Source organism: Gymnoscopelus microlampas (assembly GCF_963454915.1).
Source record: "Gymnoscopelus microlampas genome assembly, chromosome: 9".
Classification (NCBI taxonomy): Eukaryota; Metazoa; Chordata; class Actinopteri; order Myctophiformes; family Myctophidae; genus Gymnoscopelus; species Gymnoscopelus microlampas.
In genome coordinates this window covers 50,409,492-50,429,594 of record NC_139946.1, presented here as the reverse complement: position 1 = coordinate 50,429,594, position 20,103 = coordinate 50,409,492, and the positions used below count along the sequence as shown (strand labels likewise).

At 40.7% G+C, this 20,103-nt stretch overlaps 1 protein-coding gene across 1 annotated transcript in view; it reads right to left on the bottom strand.

The window, feature by feature from the left end:
- rabgap1l (RAB GTPase activating protein 1-like) overlaps positions 1–20,103 on the bottom strand; it is a 151,449-nt gene that overhangs the window by 73,425 nt on the left and 57,921 nt on the right. The window contains exons 15-16 of the mRNA XM_084067647.1: positions 1,988–2,101; positions 254–328 (exon numbers count right to left, since the gene is read on the bottom strand). Coding sequence (XP_083923773.1) covers positions 254–328; positions 1,988–2,101 — 189 coding nt within the window. The remainder of the gene's footprint in view (positions 1–253; positions 329–1,987; positions 2,102–20,103) is intronic.

Below are 20,103 nucleotides of genomic sequence, written 5' to 3'. Positions count from 1 at the left end.
ATTTCCTGCTCCAGAAGACGTGTGTAACCAATCAGGGCCCAGTATTCGAATATGGGAGACTGTAATTGGTAGTTGGTTGTAGGTCTAACCAATTGCGTCGAGGGCCATTGTTTTGATCCCGCCCCTTGGGAAAAAAAACGTCCTCATGGAAGCACCAGACTCATATCCACACAGTGATATAGTCTGGCTACACGAGGCTAGGTTGTACTGGTGGTATACTGGTAAAGATCATGGTTGTACTGGTAATACTCACGTGCAGCAACAGAACAGCAGCCAGGAAAGACTGTCCCTGACAATATCCAATCTCCTCATCATAGACTGAGTAGGCCTGAGAGAGAGAGAGAGAGAGAGAGAGAGAGAGAGAGAGACAGAGAGAGAGAGACAGAGAGAGAGATTTTCAGCAAAAGCTTTCCCCCACAATCAGTGGTGGAAGAAGTACTCACATTTTGTACTCAAGTAATAGTATCAATAGTGCAATATATAAATACTCAATTACAAGTAAAAGTCCAGAATTCAAAATTGACTTGGGTACAAGTACAAAAGGATTGGTGTCAAAATGTACTCAAAGTACCAGAAGTAGAAAGTACTCATTATGAATGTCCCATTTCAAGTTTTCATAGTATAAACATCATTTGAAAATAGCCGATCTACAAGCTCGCAATGCGTCGCATCAGATCGGCTATTTTCAAATGGCCGAAATGTATATACTGTAGGGCTGAAGTGGGTAATGTAATGAGTTTTGTAATAATAATTACAGGTTTTCAAACTACAAAGTAACTAGTAACTAAGGTTTTCAAATAATTGTAGTGGAGTAAAAAGTGCAATATTTGCCTCTGAGATGTAGTGGAGAAGAAGTAAAAGCACTGAAAATTGGAAATACTCCAGTAAAGTAAAAAAAAAAACTCAAAATACGTAGTACTTGAGTAAATGTGCTTAGTTACTTTACACCACTGTCCACAATAACAGAAAAGACGCTAGCATAGATCCCTGAGGGGCTCTGGTCAACCATACAGGGGTTTAAGTTGTTAACCCATTAAGACCAGGAACGCATCTGTGTAATTTTAGATTTCTTTGGCTATTCAAAAATAGCAGATATACAAGCTCATAACGCGGCACCGAGTGCCGCGTTATGAGCTTGTATATCTGCTATTTTTGAAAAATCTTGAAAAAAACATTTTTAGATTTTTTTTCCAAAAACTGTTAGTTAAGATTTAGATTTTTTAAAAGAATCGCCTCAGGTCTCAATGGGTTAAAACACAGTGGAGGCGGATGCATTGTAACGGCACACTGAACACTGTGAGGCTGTCAACATCACAGGTGCAGCGTCCACGTCCACAGCATCCGCACACACTTCAGCAACACACAATCTGCATATATTTACATACAAATGGCCAGCAGTCTGCCCACTGGCCTACATACAGTACTAACCTCTCCTATCGCCCAAACTGTCATCCTCTCTCTCTCTCTCTCTCTCTTCCTATCTCCCTCCATCACCCCCCCCCCTCCCTGTTCTCTCTATTAGAATATTGAATCTATTATGTATTGAGATAAAACACGGTTTCATCTCGGTCTACAAGATCTACAAGCTCACAACGCGTCGCAATTGTGACGACGCGTTGTGAGCTTGTAGATCAGCTATCTTCAAATAGCCTATGTATAAAATAGGGCTGAAGTGGTTAATGTATGTTTTATAATGTAATATATTTAAATCTGCAAAGTAACTAGTAACTACAGTTTTCAAATAATTGTAGTGGAGTAAAAGTACAATATTTGCCTCTGATATGTACTGTAGTGGAGTAGAAGTAAAAATACTTCAAAATTGTACCTAAGTACAGTACTTGAGTAAGCGTACGTAGTTACTTTACACCACTGCTCTGTGTGTGTGTGTGTGTGTGTGTGTGTGTGTGTGTGTGTGTGTGTGTGTGTGTGTGTGTGTGTGTGTGTGTGTGTGTGTGTGTGTGTGTGTGTGTGTGTGTGTGTGTGTCACCTTGCAGATCTTGAACAGTGAGTCTTGTCCGTCACCATCAGATTCTTTAAAGTAGTCGTGAGCTGGGAACGTTCTGTGGATGTCTCTGGTGATGACTCCTTCCTGGGCCGAGTCCTGAAAACACACACAATGTACATGTTTATGTGACCGTTATTAAAGTATTAAAGTGTGAAGTTCACCGTCATGATTAGGCGGTTTGACCCAGAAGGGCTGTTTGAATCGCTGTGGCACGAAATATGTTTGTCTGAAATGTTTGCTTCATCTCGTTTGGACCCAGAAGATACTGTTCTGCACTGTGGAGTAAGAAAAGACTATATTATGTTTTTACTTTGACACACAGCGAACGGTATGGTATTAGGTTGACTGAACTATCAGCACGTTAGCCAGGTACAGCTTGGGTGCAAACCCCCCTCTGTAGCAAGTATTAGACTTGGGGCGGCAGTGGCTCAGGGGTAGAGTGGCCGGGTAGAGTGAACTGGAAACCGCAAGGTTCCCGGTTCGATGCCGGGTTGGGGGGCTCCCCGAGAGTTAGTGTCGAAGTGTCCTTGAGCAAGACGCTGAACCCCTAATTGCTCCTGATGAGCAGGTTGGTGCCTTGCATGGTTTCCTCCGCCATCGGTGTGTGAATGTGTGTGTGAATGTAATGTAATGCAAAATCTATGCATTACATTACATTACATTACCATTTCATGAAAACACATTAGCCTGCCTCTAGTTTGTATCAACTCTCTCACTGATCACTTGGTTATTTAACAAAAAATGTCTAACCCAGGGGTCTTCAATGTTTTCAGGCCAAGGACCCCCTCGCTGAGAGAGAAATGAAGCAGGGACCCCCTCTATAAAATTGTGTTTCAGATTATTTATTTTTTGTTTACGTGGTCTGCTCTTTTTCCCCTCTACACCTATGCCTCTTTGCCAAAAATAGCCGATCTACAAGCTCACAGTTGTGAGCTTGTAGATCTGCTATATTTGGCTAAAGTTCTCCTCAGAAAAGAGATGCTAGGGTTCAAGTGGTTAAGGTAAAAAAAAAAAAATCCTATCACACAAAGATTTGGCGGACCCCCTGTAGTAACTCTGAGGACCCTCTAGGGGTCCCGGACCCCTTGTTGAAGACCCCTAGTCTAACCTGTTGTTGTTGGCTGAGCGACATAGCCTTGACATTTTCAGAACATCTTTATAAAGCGTGGGATAGGAGGAGAAGGGTGACTCATAATAGATGAATCTTTATAAATGTCTATGTATTCTATGTGCAGGTATATATGAATGTACTGTATGTGGCTTGTTTCAAATCAGGCTGTAGTTGCTGGTTGGGTGTAAACTGGAATGTTTGTAATTTTGTTTTTTTGTTTCAAAATGTATGCGTCTGATAATCCCATGTGGAATGGGTCAAGAAATTGTCCGGACACGGAAATAAAACATTCATTCATTCATTCATTCAGCTTAGCAGCTAACTTAGCTTTAGTCAAACAGTGCTGCAGCTCTGTACCAAGAGATACAAGCTTAGCAGAGTGCATGTCATTACTCACATGGACCATATTAGCATCCCTATTCTGAGCATGTCATCATACGCGAACATTTGGAACATCATTTATTCCAAATGTTTTCAATAATCCACCTACAACACAATCAATTATAGACAGCATCAATCAACTGACTATCTCACCACGCAATCAATTATAGACAGCATCAATCTACCGACGACCTGACCCACTGTGCTCTGTTCTCATCTAGTTTCACACAGCTTTTTCTCACCTCGCAACATTGTATTAGTATCTTATCTCTGTCTATAATGACATGTGTAGATAACGTCGAAGTTTGGCCTGTTGACAACAACCAGCTGAAATCAAAGACAAGAAGAAGGGAATACCGGTGGCTAGCCTATCACCATTAATTGTCATCCTCCTATAATTCGACAAAGATCTGTGGTGGTTGGTGAGGCCAAAATCTCTTCTGCCCGGTTCTCCTCAGTGGCTGGAGAGCAATTGATCTGAATTTGCACACAGCCATTGACCATTACCATTTGCAAGGAACAGCGAAGAGCTGTTTTTTGCTTTCCCCAAATGTCGGCTGTTGATTAGCGTTTTTCTGTTCGCTGGCTCCCAGGTTGCCAAATCATGTGCGCATATCCCCCCACGGGTATGGTCTAGTACACTGGTGGGCAACTTTGATGATGTAGAGGGCCACTATATTTCCACACTCACTCCAGAGGGCCACATTGCATATACTGTCGGTGAGACACCTCTTATCTCCGTATTTTAACTTTGTAAATGTATGCCGTACTTCGCCATTCCATGTCACACAAAATGAGCAAAAATAGCCGTTCTACAAGCTCAAAACGCGTCGCAGCGCGGCGCGTTTTGAGCTTGTAGAACGGCTATTTTTGCTACTTTTGAATTGGAATCCTGATTTTTTGAATCCTGAAAAGTAACATTTTTATTTAATTTCAAATGCATTTACCGTAAATTTCGGACTATAAGCCGCGACTTTTTTCCAATTTTTCGACCCTGCGGCTTATATAACGGTGCGGCTTATCTATGGATTTTTATAGCTAACGGCCACTAGGGGACCTCCTAAATCTAGGGATTTTACACCCGCGGCTTATAGTCCAGTGCGGCTTATATACAGGTATGTACAAATCATTCAATTTAGCTGCTGCGGCTTATATTCAGGTGCGGCTTATAGTGCGAAAATTACGGTAGTTATACTTAAGTTAACTTTATGAACTTAAACACAAATACATTGGACATAAAAATAGACTATATAATTGTAATACTAGTCATTAAGCTACTAATATAGACTGAAGTAATTAAAGCGGGTCATGTTTGCATGTTTGGAACAGCTGAAATCAATAATATATCACTATTCCGATATTAACCTAAGGGCCGCATTAAGTGAAGGTGGGGCCGCATGTGGCCCCGGGGCCGCCAGTTGCCCATGTATGGTCTAGTACAAACAATGTAATTGTAATAATTACATTTCTGTTTTTAGGCTTTGTAAACAAAAACGGCAAGAGGTCAGATACCACAAATAACTTCAACTTATACGGATGCATGGAAAACGATTGTGACGATTTGTGCAGAGGGATAATGTGTGCAGTTATCTCACATAATTGCGATCAGGTGTGCTAATTGTGACAGGCCTAGGAATAGCAGCCCCCCCCCTCTGCCTCTCGGCGGTGTCAGCGTCTCCACGCTCCTCATCTCTCTTCGTTAGAGCGTTAGACAGACAGCGCTAATCAGTGCAGAGTAATTAACCCGCTCAACCCGGGAACGCATCTGTGTCATTTTAAGGTTTCTTTGGCTATTCAAAAAATAGCAGATCTACAAGCTCATAGCGCGGCACCGAGTGCCGCGCTATGAGCTTGTAGATCTGCTATTTTTGAAAAAAAAACGTGAGAATTTGTGCAAATCTTCGCTGGAACAAAACGTTTTGAGATGGGGGTCCGCGGCCAAATACATATCTTTAAAAAATCTAAATCCTAACAGTATGTTGCTATATCAGTGGTGCTCCAACTTTTCCATGTCAAGGACCCCCCAAAATGATGTGTATTTGGTCACGGACCCCCATCTTAAACTATGTTGTTCCAGGAACCCCCCCAGAAGCACAGATCGGAGTTAAAAATGTTCGCTTTAAAACATACATTATGTTTTCAAAGATTTGCACAGATTTTCCACGATTACTCAAAAAGTAGCAGATCTACAAGCTCATAGCGAGGCACTCGGGTTTGTAGATCTGCTATTTTTGAATAGCCAAAGAAATCTTAAAATGACACAGATGTGTTTCCCCGGTCTCAATGGGTTAACAAGCAGCCTCCTCCCTCCCTCAGAGCTCTGCTGTTCCCATGTCCTTGGACATCCAGAGGACTGTCTGTCTGTCTGTCTGTCTGCCTGCCATTCTGTCTATCTGTCTATCTGTCTGTCTGTCTGTCTGTCTGTCTGTCTGTCTGTCTGTCTGTCTGTCTGTCTGTCTGTCTGTCTGTCTGTCTGTCTGTCTGTCTGTCTGGGGTGCTGGAGGACAAGAGCTGGCCTGCCTGGCAGCCATCAAACTCAGTTGTCATCCTGTAGACCATACATGGGCAACTGGCGGCCCGGGGGCCTCATGCGGCCCCCACCTTCACTTAATGCGGCCCGCAGGTTATATAATATCGGAAAACTGATATATTAATTGATTTCAGCTGTTACAATTCCAAACATGCAAACATGACCCGCTTTAATTACTTCAGTCTATATTATAGTAGCTTAATGACTAGTATTACAATTCTATTGTCTTTTTTATGTCCAGTGCATTTGTATTTAAGTTCATACAAATGCATTTGAAAGTAAATAGAAATGTAACTTTTCAGGATTCCATTTCAAAAATAGCAAAAATAGCAGATCTACAAGCTCAAAACGCGTCGCTCTGCGGCGCGTTTTGAGCTTGTAGATCTGCTATTTTTGCTACTTTTGTGTGACATAATGGTAAGGCATTATTTACGAAAAAAGTTAAAGGAGACACACCATGAATTTCACTTTTTTTTATTTTTCTGGTATTTTTTGGGCTCCCCAGTGTCTCTTGTACCCCAAAAAATATATTTTTTTTAACATTCAGTCATTCATTCTCATTTCAGAGATTTTCAGAATGGGCGTGTCTGAACAGGCCATCTCAGAATGGCAATGTTTGCTTACATCACAAAACTTTCTGCCCATGTATTTTGACAGACAGAATTGCTCAGTAGCACCCCTCTGCCCAACAGGACGTTTTGGTATTGCAGCTGAAAGTGCTTTATAAGCCTGAGAGAATTGACTTTCTCTCAGGCTTATAAAGCCTGAGAGAAAGTCAAGAGGTTTCTGCCCGACAGTATATGCAATGTGGCCCTCTGGAGTGAGTGTGGAAATATAGTGTCCCTCTCCATCATCAGAGTTGCATCACCACTGCTGTAGACCAACCCTGGAGCTCAGACGACATCCACGTCTCTCCCTCTTCTCTCTACAGAGGATGGAGAGACCTTTCTACCGGCGTCTTTTTTTTCATCTCCGGACCACTAGTATCTTTTTGACAATCCTACTGGGCAAAATGGGCGGTAACTTCTGTGTAACTGGAAACGTACGACGCATATCGCGTAAGCTCACTTCCGGCACGGTGTGCGCAATAATGTAATTTAATACAAAGTGTACAGAAAATGTGAAAGTTGCAAGCATGGAATGATGTCATGGACCACTGGTCTACTACGTACTGTACGTACTGTACATCACACACCTATCAGGGCTTTTCCTGTGCTGAAATGCGTGTGTGTGTGTGTGTGTGTGTGTGTGTGTGTGTGTGTGTGTGTGTGTGTGTGTGTGTGTGTGTGTGTGTGTGTGTGTGTTTTAACCCATTGAGACCTGAAGCCGATTCTACATGTCTCCTAAATCTCAACAGTTTTCTGAAAAACATATGTTTCTATATCAGTGGTGCTCAATCTTTTTCATGTCAGGGACCCCCAAAATTATATGTATTTGGCCGCGGACCCCCATCAAAATATTTTGTTCCAGGGACCCCCAGAAGCAACGATTTGAGTTAAAAATGTTTGCTTTAAAAATATATATATTCAAAGATTTGCACACATTTTCACGATTTTTCAAAAATAGCAGATCTACAAGCTCATAGCACGGCACTCTGAGCTTGTAGATCTGCTATTTTTGAATAGCTCAAAGTGTAAAATAATGCTTTTTAGCTCAAATCTAAAAATGACACAGTTCCAGGTCTTAATGGGCTAAACACCTAAAAAACTATTAGAAATGGTCTCTGCATTAATTGGTGTATTTCTATAACGTAAATGTGGACTACTGTCTATTGGTGTCTAAATGTGCTACTGTCAACAATACATTATAATTTCATACTGTTTGCTGGTGGAACAAACAGTTAAAATGTAGACAGGCCAGTGATGTCTGGGGTGGCTCAGGGGTAAAGCCTCAAAATGACATCATTAATTCAAAATGTTCTCATGCAGGGACGACCTAGATAGCGCACGCCGCCAGTTGGTCCTGTGTGTAATGGTTGCCGGCTACTCTGTTCTCTTGGTTGGCTACTGAAATATATCATCTAGGGACAACACAGGAGTGCCATTCACACCCAACACAACAACTATAACGTGATGTATACTGTAGATATTTCATTAAAAAAATTGTTCTAACTTGAAGTGGATGGCAGAGTCCGCAACACAACAACTATAATGACGATAATCATAAACCATATCGTTTGAATCACTTTCAGAGTGATGTTATGAACGTTTTTTTTATTTGACGTGAAAAATATTCGCATTTAAAAGAACATTTAAAAAGAAAGAGAATCACGATATGTGTAAATTGAAGGTTATAGGCCCAGTATTTTTGCGAGATTAGCTGCGGACACCCACACACCCACACAGACAGACAGACAGACAAGGGCACAAACATGATCTCCCCTTGTCTTTGGCCTGGTGGAGATAATACTAATACTATTCATCATGAGTAACAATGTGTTTCTTACACAGTGACCATGTGAACAGACTGTAGTTGATGACACACAACTATATACAACAATTATATAAACTCCAAAACAACTCTCTCAGTGTAACCGCTGATGAGTCTACTACTGAGGATCCAGGTTCAAAAGAGAACGTTTTAAATATGGTTTTGCTCTTGGTTAAGATTGGTCTCCTATTCACTTCAATCAGTCAAATATTGGATTATTGGCTCAGGAATGTGACAAAAATACATCTTCACGAATTCAAGGCTTCATGGAGTGAGTAATTGAAAGGAGGGGGGTGAACTACTCCATTAAGGACTGGAAAGCCTCCTCTGGACCTGTGTCTTCTCTGTGCTTCATTCAGTTAGGTAAACTAGCAGCATTAGAGAATTTATCATTTAGGTTACTTAACCCATTAAATCCGGGAACGCATCAGTGTCATTTTAAGATTCCTTTGACTACTCAAAAAAGATATAGAAGCTCATAGTGCGGCACCGAGTGCCACACTATGAGCTTGTAGATCTGCTATTTTTATCTTGAAAATGTGTGCAAATATTTCAATATATATCTTTTTTAAAGGGTATATTTGCGACTCAAATCTTTGCTTCATGGGGGTCCCTGGAACTAAATATTTTGAGATGGGGTCCACTCCACGGCCAAATACATCCTGTATGATTTTGGGGGTCCTTGTCATGAAAACGTTTGAGAACCACTGATATTATTAGCAACATAATTTTTTCCGAAAACTGATTTAGAAGACATTTGTAGATTCCCCAGAAGCAAAGATTTGAGTTAAAAATGTCTGATTTAAAAACATATATAATATAAATTCAAAGATAATAAATCTTCAAAAATGTTCTAAAATAGCAGATCTACAAGCTCGTAGCGCGGCACTCGGTGCTGCGCTATGAGCTTGTAGATCTGCAATTTTTTCAATAGCCAAAGAAATCTAAAAATCTTATTCTCACATGGATAGGGTTAATGATCAGGATCTTATTTAAGATTAATACGACAATCATTGTTTATGTGACTGCAGAATCTGCTTTTCCTTCTAAGTACCACTGCACCAATGTTTATGTCAATGTTTATCTTATTTATTAATTTATCTATTTTACAGTTTGTTAATGTTATTTAGTTTAATGTCCTGGTTGAGTATTGTGCTATATTATTATTATTATTATTTTCTGCTGATATACTAAGATAAGAATCATAAACAAAACCAAAAATCTGTCGCTATAAGTGTCCCTGGCACAAACTACTTTCAGATGGGGGTCCGTGGCCAAATACATGTGAACATGCAGGTCCTTGAGATGTACAGGTCTGTGTGTGTTGTTGCTGGTCCAGGAACGTGTACTGAACAGATTGATAAAAAAGTAATTTAGCTGTTGCACACACCATGCTTCAATCTGACCTCAGAACACATTTAATCACATTAATTAATCATTGTGCTGCGTGAGAAAGACAACCAGTAGGAAGTCATTTACAGCCCTGAACTCAGTCCAGCACGCACACACACACACACACACACACACACACACACACACACACACACACACACACTTATCCAAAGGTACAGTATGTAGACCAAGAGACACACACAATCCTTGGTAATAACTGTCTAGATAAAAGTGGACGTCATTCTCTAATGCAATTTCACTGGCTTATTTGTGTGTGCGCACACACACACTTTTCGTGGAGGGCCTGGTTCCTTCAATGGGTGTCATTAGCTAACAAAATGAGTTCTTGAAAAATGCAGGCTGGTTTCACCCATGTCTTTAACTCATCTCACAACACACACACACACACACACACACACACACACACACACACACACACACACACACACACACACACACACACACACACACACACACACACACACACACACACACACACACACACACACACACACACACAGTGTATTTATACAGATCCTTCTAAATATAATATCATGTAAAAGTTCATTTTCTTTTGTAATATATTCTAGATACAGTGACATATTCAAAAGAGCTGTGTATGAGCTGTCATGTGATCTGTGTGCCATAAACATCTAGATTAAAACAAAAAAGGTTTTGAATATTGCACCGTATGCACAATTAATCTAGAATATATTAAAGTTTCACTTTATGAATTATATCACAGAAGAAAATGAAGTGAAAAGGTAATAGATAATAATAATAGATTAATTGATAACGGATAGATAGAGTGATGTTCTAATCTCATCAAAGCACATTTTAACCATGCCTATCTGAGCCCACCCAGGAGGATGGAAGACAGAGACTCTTAGAGAGAGAGACTAGCAGAAAGAGAGACTAGCAGAAAGAGACAGACTGGTAGAGAGGTGCATCCCTGACAGAGTAAAGTCAATTATTGATTAACTGATCATCTGAGACGGAGAGTCAATAACCTTCAATTGACACACACACACACACACACACACACACACACACACACACACGTGAATTAATTTCCCTCACAGGATCAATACAGGTCTCATCTTAACATACACACAGAGGATAAACAGACAGACAGGCAGAGATGTGACTTTTCCCTAAATGGGGATAGGATAGGATAGGATAGGATAGGATAGGATAGGATAGGATAGGATAGGATAGGATAGGATAGGATATGGAGAGTAGGGAATCTTAATTCACATTAATACATTCATTGTATAGTATAGTCTTGGGTGTTGTATTGTCTCCTAGTGCAGTGGTTCTCAAACTTGTTCATGTCAAGGACCCCCAAAGTGACACTTATTAGCCCGCGGGGGACCCCCATTTGAAAAGATACGCCAGGGACCCCCATAAGCGAAGATTTTTTACGGCTCTAGCTGGGATTCTCAACCATTTTAATTTCAAGGGCCCCCAGTTTGACATGCATTAGGGCTACGGACCCCCATTTAATGGTATTTCTATCTCTGGGACCCCAATATTGTAAAATCAATGTTAGTGTAACTCTGAGAGTGTACAAATGGAGCCAAATGGACCTGTCAGGGTCCATTTGGTTACATTTGTACACTCTCAGAGTTACAGACCCATAAGGGTCCATTTGGTTCCATTTGTACACTAGGTTGTACACTAGTTAGGTTCTTAACTATCCATCATTTAGCTGGGGACCCCCTGGAACCCCCCCAAGGACCCCTGGGGGTCCCCGGACCCCACTTTGAGAACCAATGTCCTAGTGGACCATTGGACCCCAATGGAAACAAGCGTTGGCTTTGTATCCAAGCCTTTGATTGGAGACACTGTAGTTTTTTTAATTGCTTGTCAATAAAGTATTCTATCTATCTATCTATCCATCCACTCAGTGATATTGACGTAATAATCACTCTTTCACTTTAGAGAAAGTGCTCCCACGGGATCCACTCGACCCCCGCCCCTCCAGATGGGGCTGGTTGGCATGGCGACCGTATGAGTGGTCACATGCATTGAGTGGGCAGCTGTCACTTATTTTTTACCAGAAAACAAACATTTCTCTTGTGAAGACCAGGAGAGTGGTCCCCACAATGTCTATTTCTCAAATTCTGCTGTACTTGTGTGGACATCTGGCCAAGTATAATAACTAGGGCTGACCCAAATAGTACAAAGCTTCGAAGCTTCGTTCGATGGCACGGGAATATAAATCGACTATTCGTCTTTTAATTAAAAAATAAATCACCTTGTTTTTCATTTTGATCAAAATAGCCGATCTACAAACCCACGACACGTTGCAGAACGACATGTTGAGAGATTGTTAACGCTAACTGCAGCCACAGTTAAAACCACACCATACTGTACCAAAATCAATACGTTTTGAATTTCATCTTTAGAAATGTACAGCTAAGCATAAGCACAATGGGCAACGTACATAACAACAATGAGAAATGGCGCGCAATCAGTGACCGTTTCTCCATATGGATATGTCATCAAATGGACTATTTATGACACGTCACAACGTCTTACAGTATAAACACAGACAGAGAAAACATGCATCTCACATGAACTACATGAGTAGTAAGTACATATACTGTACATCTGTAAAGGATTCTACTATCAACAAGGCTTAGATTTGGCCCGGATTGCTGGCCTAGCGGTCCGGGCACAGCGCGTCGCGGGTTCAAGTCCCGTTCCCGACGACCTTTGCTACGTTACGTGTCTCTCCCCGTTTCTCTCTCCCTATTTCCTGTCTGTCTTCACTGAAATCTATCAATAAAAAGGCAGAAAAGCCAAAAACAAATGTAAAAAAACCAAGGTTTTAGATTAAACGGTGTGTGAATCCACGTGTTGACTGAAGTCAACATAAACAACTACCTCCTTTACGGTATGGTCGTTAACGCGGCTTACAGTCTATCGTCATAACACTGTATTAGTATGAATCATCTCTATAGAATCTGTTTTGCATTATAGTCAAGCCTGCAACTCATGTTTAATGTAGTTCCGGCGTGTATGTTATCTCTGGTTAGACACACGGCAAGTGAGCAGCGCAGCTTGAGCTCTGCGACCGCAAAAAAAAATCAATTTTTGGTTCAGCAGGTTCGACAGCCCAAAAAAGATTCGAAAAACAGCTCTAATAATAATACATGCGAACAACACACACACACACACACACACACACAGTGCAATCCTTTGATGTCATATTCTGCGTTTATTGCATGGACAGTGAAACCAGAGACTTTGAGAAAAATAAAAAAACGTAACATAGTTCTTGCTAATCCACACACATGACAGCAGCTACACAACCCTTATGTTACGCCGCATGTAAAGATTCAACAATCTCATCGTGTGTTGCGTTGTACAAGCAGTGTAACAACGCACGCACGCACGCACGCACACACACACACACACACACACACCCACACACACACAGTACTCATACTCAACCAGTAGTACTTTGAACATAACTAAATAAATATATTTATTATTATACAGTAGGATTTTTATAAGCTGCAACACCCCCGCCCAATGTAGGATTGTGATCTGGAGGAACCAGATCCAACATTGAGGAATCGGTTCCAACACATTCGGAACAGTTTCCGGAATCGTTTTTTTTTTCTCGGAACTGGTGTGTGGATTTCACATCTGCTGTACAATGACTATGCCAGTGGTTCTCAAACTTGTTTTAAGCACCATCGTAACTCTGAGAGTGTACAGATGGAACCAAATGGACCCTAACCCTTAACCTGTAAGGTCCACTAGGAACCCCTTCAAGTTACCCAGAGGTTACATTTGGAACCGCCTCAAGTATGAATTTGTGTTTATATTTCTTTTTTTAACTCTCTCAGTGCCAGTGTAATAAAAAAATATGTTCATACTGTGTCAGCATTTTAAAGTAAAAAAGAGTGCTTAGGAAGCGAGATACAGCCTTTTTCAGTTATACGTTAAACAAGGAGTGGATGGAGCTGCAAATCTTCAGATAATGATATCTTGGGTTCTGAACATACAAAAAAAAATATATATATATATATATATATATATATATTGTTGGTGGCACTGAGGGCATTCAGACAAAACTCGGGATATCTCGTTGCGTGGCACTGAGAGAGTTAATGAAGGCCATTTTTTTTAATTTACAGTATATATATGAATCGGTCTGTTAACTCATTGAGTGCCACAATCCGTCAAATCCGTCACGTGGCCTGACGCCCAGAGCGCCACAATCCGTCAAATCCGTCATAAAAAAAAAATCAAAATAAAAACATTTTTTCAAAATAAAACTTTTTTTTTTTTTTTTTTTGGGGGGGAAAAACATGTTCAGAACCCAATCATCTCGAGATGTATCTCGCTTCCTAAGCACTTTTTTTTTACAATGAATTTTGGCTGTGGCACTCAGAGCCAAAATTCCATAAATAAGCTTGGCACTGAATGAGTTAAGAACCGGAAAGTCTTAAAGGATTCCAAACCTGACCCAATGCACTTTTTTTCTTTCACGTATCTTGTTCTACCAAACCAGTATGGTCATTATCACAATATACACGCATGTTCAACAGAATGAATGCACATTCGTTCTCTGTGGGTTTAAAGCACCTTGGCCTACACTGCAAAACCCTGGGAGTTCATTTAAAGTCATAATGCGTGACCATCCATCTTTGTAGTCTTTTAGGGGGAACACCGCAGGCAGCTCTGGTGTCTGTTAGAAACCGTGATTCCCAGAGTTCTAAATAAAACCACAGAAGTACCGCTCCAAAACGAAGGCTGCTGGGTTCCTAGCGCAGAGGGAAGTTTGGAAGGCAATACTAACGTCGACAGAAACGGTATGTATGAACTTTAAAATAGTACATTTCCGATGCCTGTGTTCAGAGAAGTTGTCAAAAAATAAATTCATGTGGAATGGTTATTGTGAAAGATATACCAATGACTTTAGTTTTTTCTTAAGTTCCACATTATGACTTTAACTCTGAGATCGATGCCGATCCCAATTCTGAAAAGTCCTAGCCCACCGGTTACCCATGTTTTGACCGATATCTTGTCACAAAAGTGCATCAATTTGAAAATCTTAGATTTTATTACAGTTTCTATTTGAGAACATTTAACTTAGAAGCAAAAAAATAAACATAACTTTCTCATAGATAAACATTTGAAATTAAGTATATTAAATATCAACATAAAGAAAACATTTGAAATTAAGTATATTAAATATCAACATAAAGAAAATAACATTTAACTTTAATTATACAATGAACAAGCAAGCAAAAAACTATTACTTAACCACTGTTCACACTTATTTTTAAATTGTTTGACATTTTTAGAAGATTTATTTTCCCCTAAGATGACGTGTCCAAAAACAGTGACGCCAGGTTGAAATTGGTTAAACATCGGCTGCATAATTGGCAATACCGATGATAATTGCCAATATATCGGCCAAACCAATATATGGGTGACGTTTTTTACTCTGAGAGTGTAAACGCGGTCTGTCAGGATTTTGTACTGTAGGCCCTAAATCCTGTTACACGACATCCTGAAACAAAACACAAAATTCCCGCCGTATAAAAGAGGAATGACAACTTGTGCACCAGCTGAAATGTGTTCTACTGTTTTCTGTGAGATACATATTCATATGAAACGCATTAATTCTACTGTCTCTGTGTGATACATATTCATATGGGAATACTCATCGTCCTGTTTGACATTTTCCTGTTGCAGTGTTTTCAGTATTATTGTATAGAAAAAGACAAACACCAACATTTGGATATGAACGGCACAGACCAGGCTAAGACTAAAGAGAGAATTCACTTCACTTTGGAAACCGGAATGAAACTTAATTCTGCATTCTCCTACAACGGTGTCACTCTGCGGAAATAACAAATCTACAAGTACGTAGGGCTGTCGACATTATGACATTTCACTTTGACCATTAACTATCGCTCAAATAATTGCACCGAGTGCCACGCTATGAGCTTGTAGATCTGCTATTTTTGAAAAATCGTGAAAAAACATCTTTTAAATTTTTTCCCCGACTTTTTTTTCCAAAAACTGTTAGGATTTAGATTTTTTTTAAAGAATGGCCTCAAGTCTTAATGGGTTAATAGTGGAAACAGCCCATCTAGAAGCTCAAAACGTGTCACGTTTTGAGCTCCTAGATCTCAGAGCGATGTGATGCGTTCTCAGGCTTGTACAGTAGATTTGGCTACTTCCGTAGAGCGACAGAGCATAAATGAAGCATACTGTACTGTACAGTGTATCAGCGTCACAAGGTCAATCTGGTTCAGATATGAATGTCATGCAGCCTAAAGACTAGTCCTTCCTTTTAACCCATTCAAACCCGGGAACGCATCGGTGTCATTTTAGTCATTTTTTTAATACTTTGGCTATTCAAAAACAGCAGATCTAAAAGCTCATAGATCTACGAGCTTGTAGATCGACCATTTTTGAGAAATCTTGAACATCTTGTGCAAATCTTTGAATACATGTATTTTTTTGAAACAACATTTTTGAACTCAAATCTTTGCTTCTGGGAGAAGATTTGAGTTAAAAATGTTCCCTTTAAAAAAAATATATATATATATATATTCAAATATTTGCACAAATGTAAAAAAAAAAAAAGAAAAAAAAAAGCAGATTTACAAGCTGCTTACACAGATGCGTTCCCGGATTGGGTTAAAAAGCAAAAAGTGCAATGTGCCGTGTACTCGTACCAAAAGAACATGACATCTTCTTTAGCTCCTCTCGGAAAATAAAACACATCTTTTAGACAAAGTCCAAACGGAATGCAAACAGAAGGTACCAGTTACAACCAGAAGCAGCATAATAGCAGCCAACAACAGTCACAATATCAAGGAAGGGGTTTGGTTGTGTTGGTTTTGTTTCCAACCTGTCATCTACTTGACTGATTTGCAATCTTGTGTCAAAGGGGGGGGCTGAGTGTACTATAAACGCACGCATCCCCATTCCAACCGAAAACAAGACGATTTCCAGTGGTGGAAAGTAACTAAGTACATTTACTTGAATACTGTACAATTTGGAGGTATTTGTACTTGAGTATTTCCAATACTTTTACTTCTACATCTCGGATCCAAATATTGTCCTTTTACTCCACTACATTTATTTGAAAGCTTTAGTTACTTTGTAGAATTTGATTATTATTACAAAACCTACATTAACCACTTCAGCTCTGTATACATTTCGGCCATTTGAAAATAGCCGATCTACAAGCTCACAATGCGTCAGGATGCGACGCATTGTGAGCTTGTAGATCAGCTATTTTCAAAAGATTATTTATACATCTGAAAACTTGAAATGGGACATTCTTCATAATGACTACTTTTACTTTTGGTACTTTAAGTACATTTTGATGCCAATACTTTTTTTTACTTTTACTCAAGTGAATTTTGAATTCCGGACTTTTACTTGTAACAGAGTATTTCTACATTGCAGTACTGATACTTTTACTTAAGTAAAGCAATTGAGTACTTTTTCCACCACTGACGATTTCACTCATCAAACACACCATCCGTCAGCCAGAGACGGCGGGTATAAAGTCATTCGTGTTTTTCAGCCGGTGTTTGGAGTTGATTTGGAACAAACGGGGGCACTCAGCCCTCAACAAGGACATGATTAGATCGCTCTAGAAAACGCACTGACGACCACACGATGACTCCAAGAGCATCGATCAGGTCGGGGGGGGGAAACGTCTCAGGAGAAATCATTGGTTCGTCGCTTGGCTGACAAATAACAGTATGAAAGTCTCATTGACATCATCTAGAAAACATGTGATGGGTCGAGGAGGGGAATGTACACGAATACAAACTGCTGGGGAAAAAGGAAACTGCAAAGACGAGGTGTTTGAAACACTGTGCTGCGGAAACTAAAAAGGCATTTTAAAAACTAGTCCCGAGATGATGGAGCAACAGTCTTTGCGGTTAAGGAGGACCTAAAGGGACTTTCTGTAGAACCGTCCAAGTTCCAGGGAGAATTAACAACTTCAGAACTTTTCCATCATCAAGGGCAGTATATATACAGCCTGACCGATGGCCAATTTTTGGGTCCAGTGCCGATGTGGAGAGTCCTAGACCAGTGGTTCTCAAACTTTTTCATGCCAAGGACCCCCAAATTGACACTTATTAGCCCGCGGACCCCCATTTCAAAAGATATGCCAGGGACCCCCATAAGAGAGGATTTTTTACGGCTCTAGCAGTGATTCTCAACCATTTGACATGCATTCAAACCCCCAGTCAGACCCCCATTTAATGGCATTTCTATCACTTGGACCGCAATTTATATTGTAAAATCTATGTAAAAATGGACATAGATTTTACATCTATGTCAAAATCTATGTCAAAATGGGTCCATTTGGTTCCATTATAAAATCAATGTTAATTTAACTCTGAGAGTGTACACATGGAACCAAGGTTCCATTTGTACACTCTCAGAGTTACAGACCCATAAGGGTCCATTTGGTTCCTATCTATCATTTAGCTGGGGACCCCCTGGAACTCCCTCAAGGACCACTGGTGGTCCCCGGACCACTGGTTGAAAACCACTGTCTTACAGCCTTCACAGGTGTTACCAATGATTCTAATGAAGGCTCTGTTCCATTCAGTGTAGGTAGCACAGTGGTTCTTCAAACCCGTAACTCTGAGTGTACAAATGGAACCAAATGGACCCGTGTTTGTACACTCTCAGAGTTACACACCCATAAGGGGCCATTTGGAACCCCCCTTAAGGAACCATGAGGGTCCCTGGACCACACTTTGAGACCCACTGGTGTAGCAGAGTGTTTCCAGTGAGCCAACATGCACAATATCAGCACCCTGACTCTGTCTGACCAGAATGGAACAGGGACCTTCATCAGTATCATTGGTAACACCTGTGAAGGAAGTAAAGAAGAGGCACCTCAAGCTGAGCTTGAGGGCTGACCTCCAAACCTCTAAATTTGTTTATATTAAAAAAAAAAATAAGGCTCCTTACTGTAGAGACAACCTGGCCTTTATCTTTCCTCCATCTGTCTCAGCGTACCATCTGTCTCCATTAAGTAGAGTTGTTTAAATTGAAGCCACAGAGCAAATCCTGATTAATTTAACCAGAGTGTAAAAAATGGACCAATTTCACACTCTCAACCAGTGCATTTATTTGCAGTGCATTCATTAGAATGAGTGTTCAAGAGGTATGGGGTTTAACCGTATTGCTTTTACGGCTGCTTTTTACAGCCATGTTAACTGTTGTGGGAATCGAACTCGTGACCTTACTGGGTTACCCGGACAGGCTGACAAACGCCTCTCGCATTATTTTGGATAAAGAACATTTACAGTCAAGGCCACGTCATCATCTGTTGCTATTGAACAGAACTGTTAAGATGCCATTCATCTGTGTGCGTGTTTGTGTGTGCGCGTGTGCGTGTGTGTGTGTGTGTGTGTGTGTGTGTGTGTGTGTGTGTGTGCGCGTGCGTGCGTGTCCTGGTGACACCCTTTCGCCAGGGCAAGAGTACAAACAAGGATACTGGGCCCATGATTATGTGCTAATGATGCTAATGTGTAAGTATGCAGGGCCAAATCCAATACAGGCTAATCACATCAACTTTAACCTAATCCAAGAAGATATTTATGATCACCACATCACCGTGGAAAACTGGAGGGAAAACCTTAGTGAACGTCTTGGGGGAATTTACGACTTTTTTTCTTTTCTTTTTTCCTCTGCTGATGATGTACAACAGAAATGTAAACATGAAACCTGACTGAAACGTCGCTACGCACCGATGTCGCGTGTCGAAAATAGCAGATCTACAAGCTCACACGACTTTTAGATCTGCAATCCTCGGCACGCGACTCACCGGTTTCCGCAATGACGTATAAATCAAGCATTTTACGGGCCTGAGAAAAGCACTGGTGACACACTAGGATGTAGGTGACAGTCACACACAGCTAAACCTTGTCACAACACTAGTACCTAGGTGACAGTCAGACAGCCAGAACTTGTCATAACAACCACGTTAAATCATCACCCTCAGTAGCTTTGCTGGTGTCGGCTCAGAGACGTCGTGTCATGGTGGGAAGACTTCCTACTTGTGACAGTTCATCCTGTCAAGTCAACTCTAAGTTCACCAGTGACCTGAGCCCCATTCAGACTTATAGCCGCGTGCCCCCCAAACAAAGCCGATCTACACTCTTTGAGCTTGTAGATCTGCTATTTTCGGGCACGCAGCAAAGTATTAATCGACGCTAAGCTTGAGAAGACTCGAGC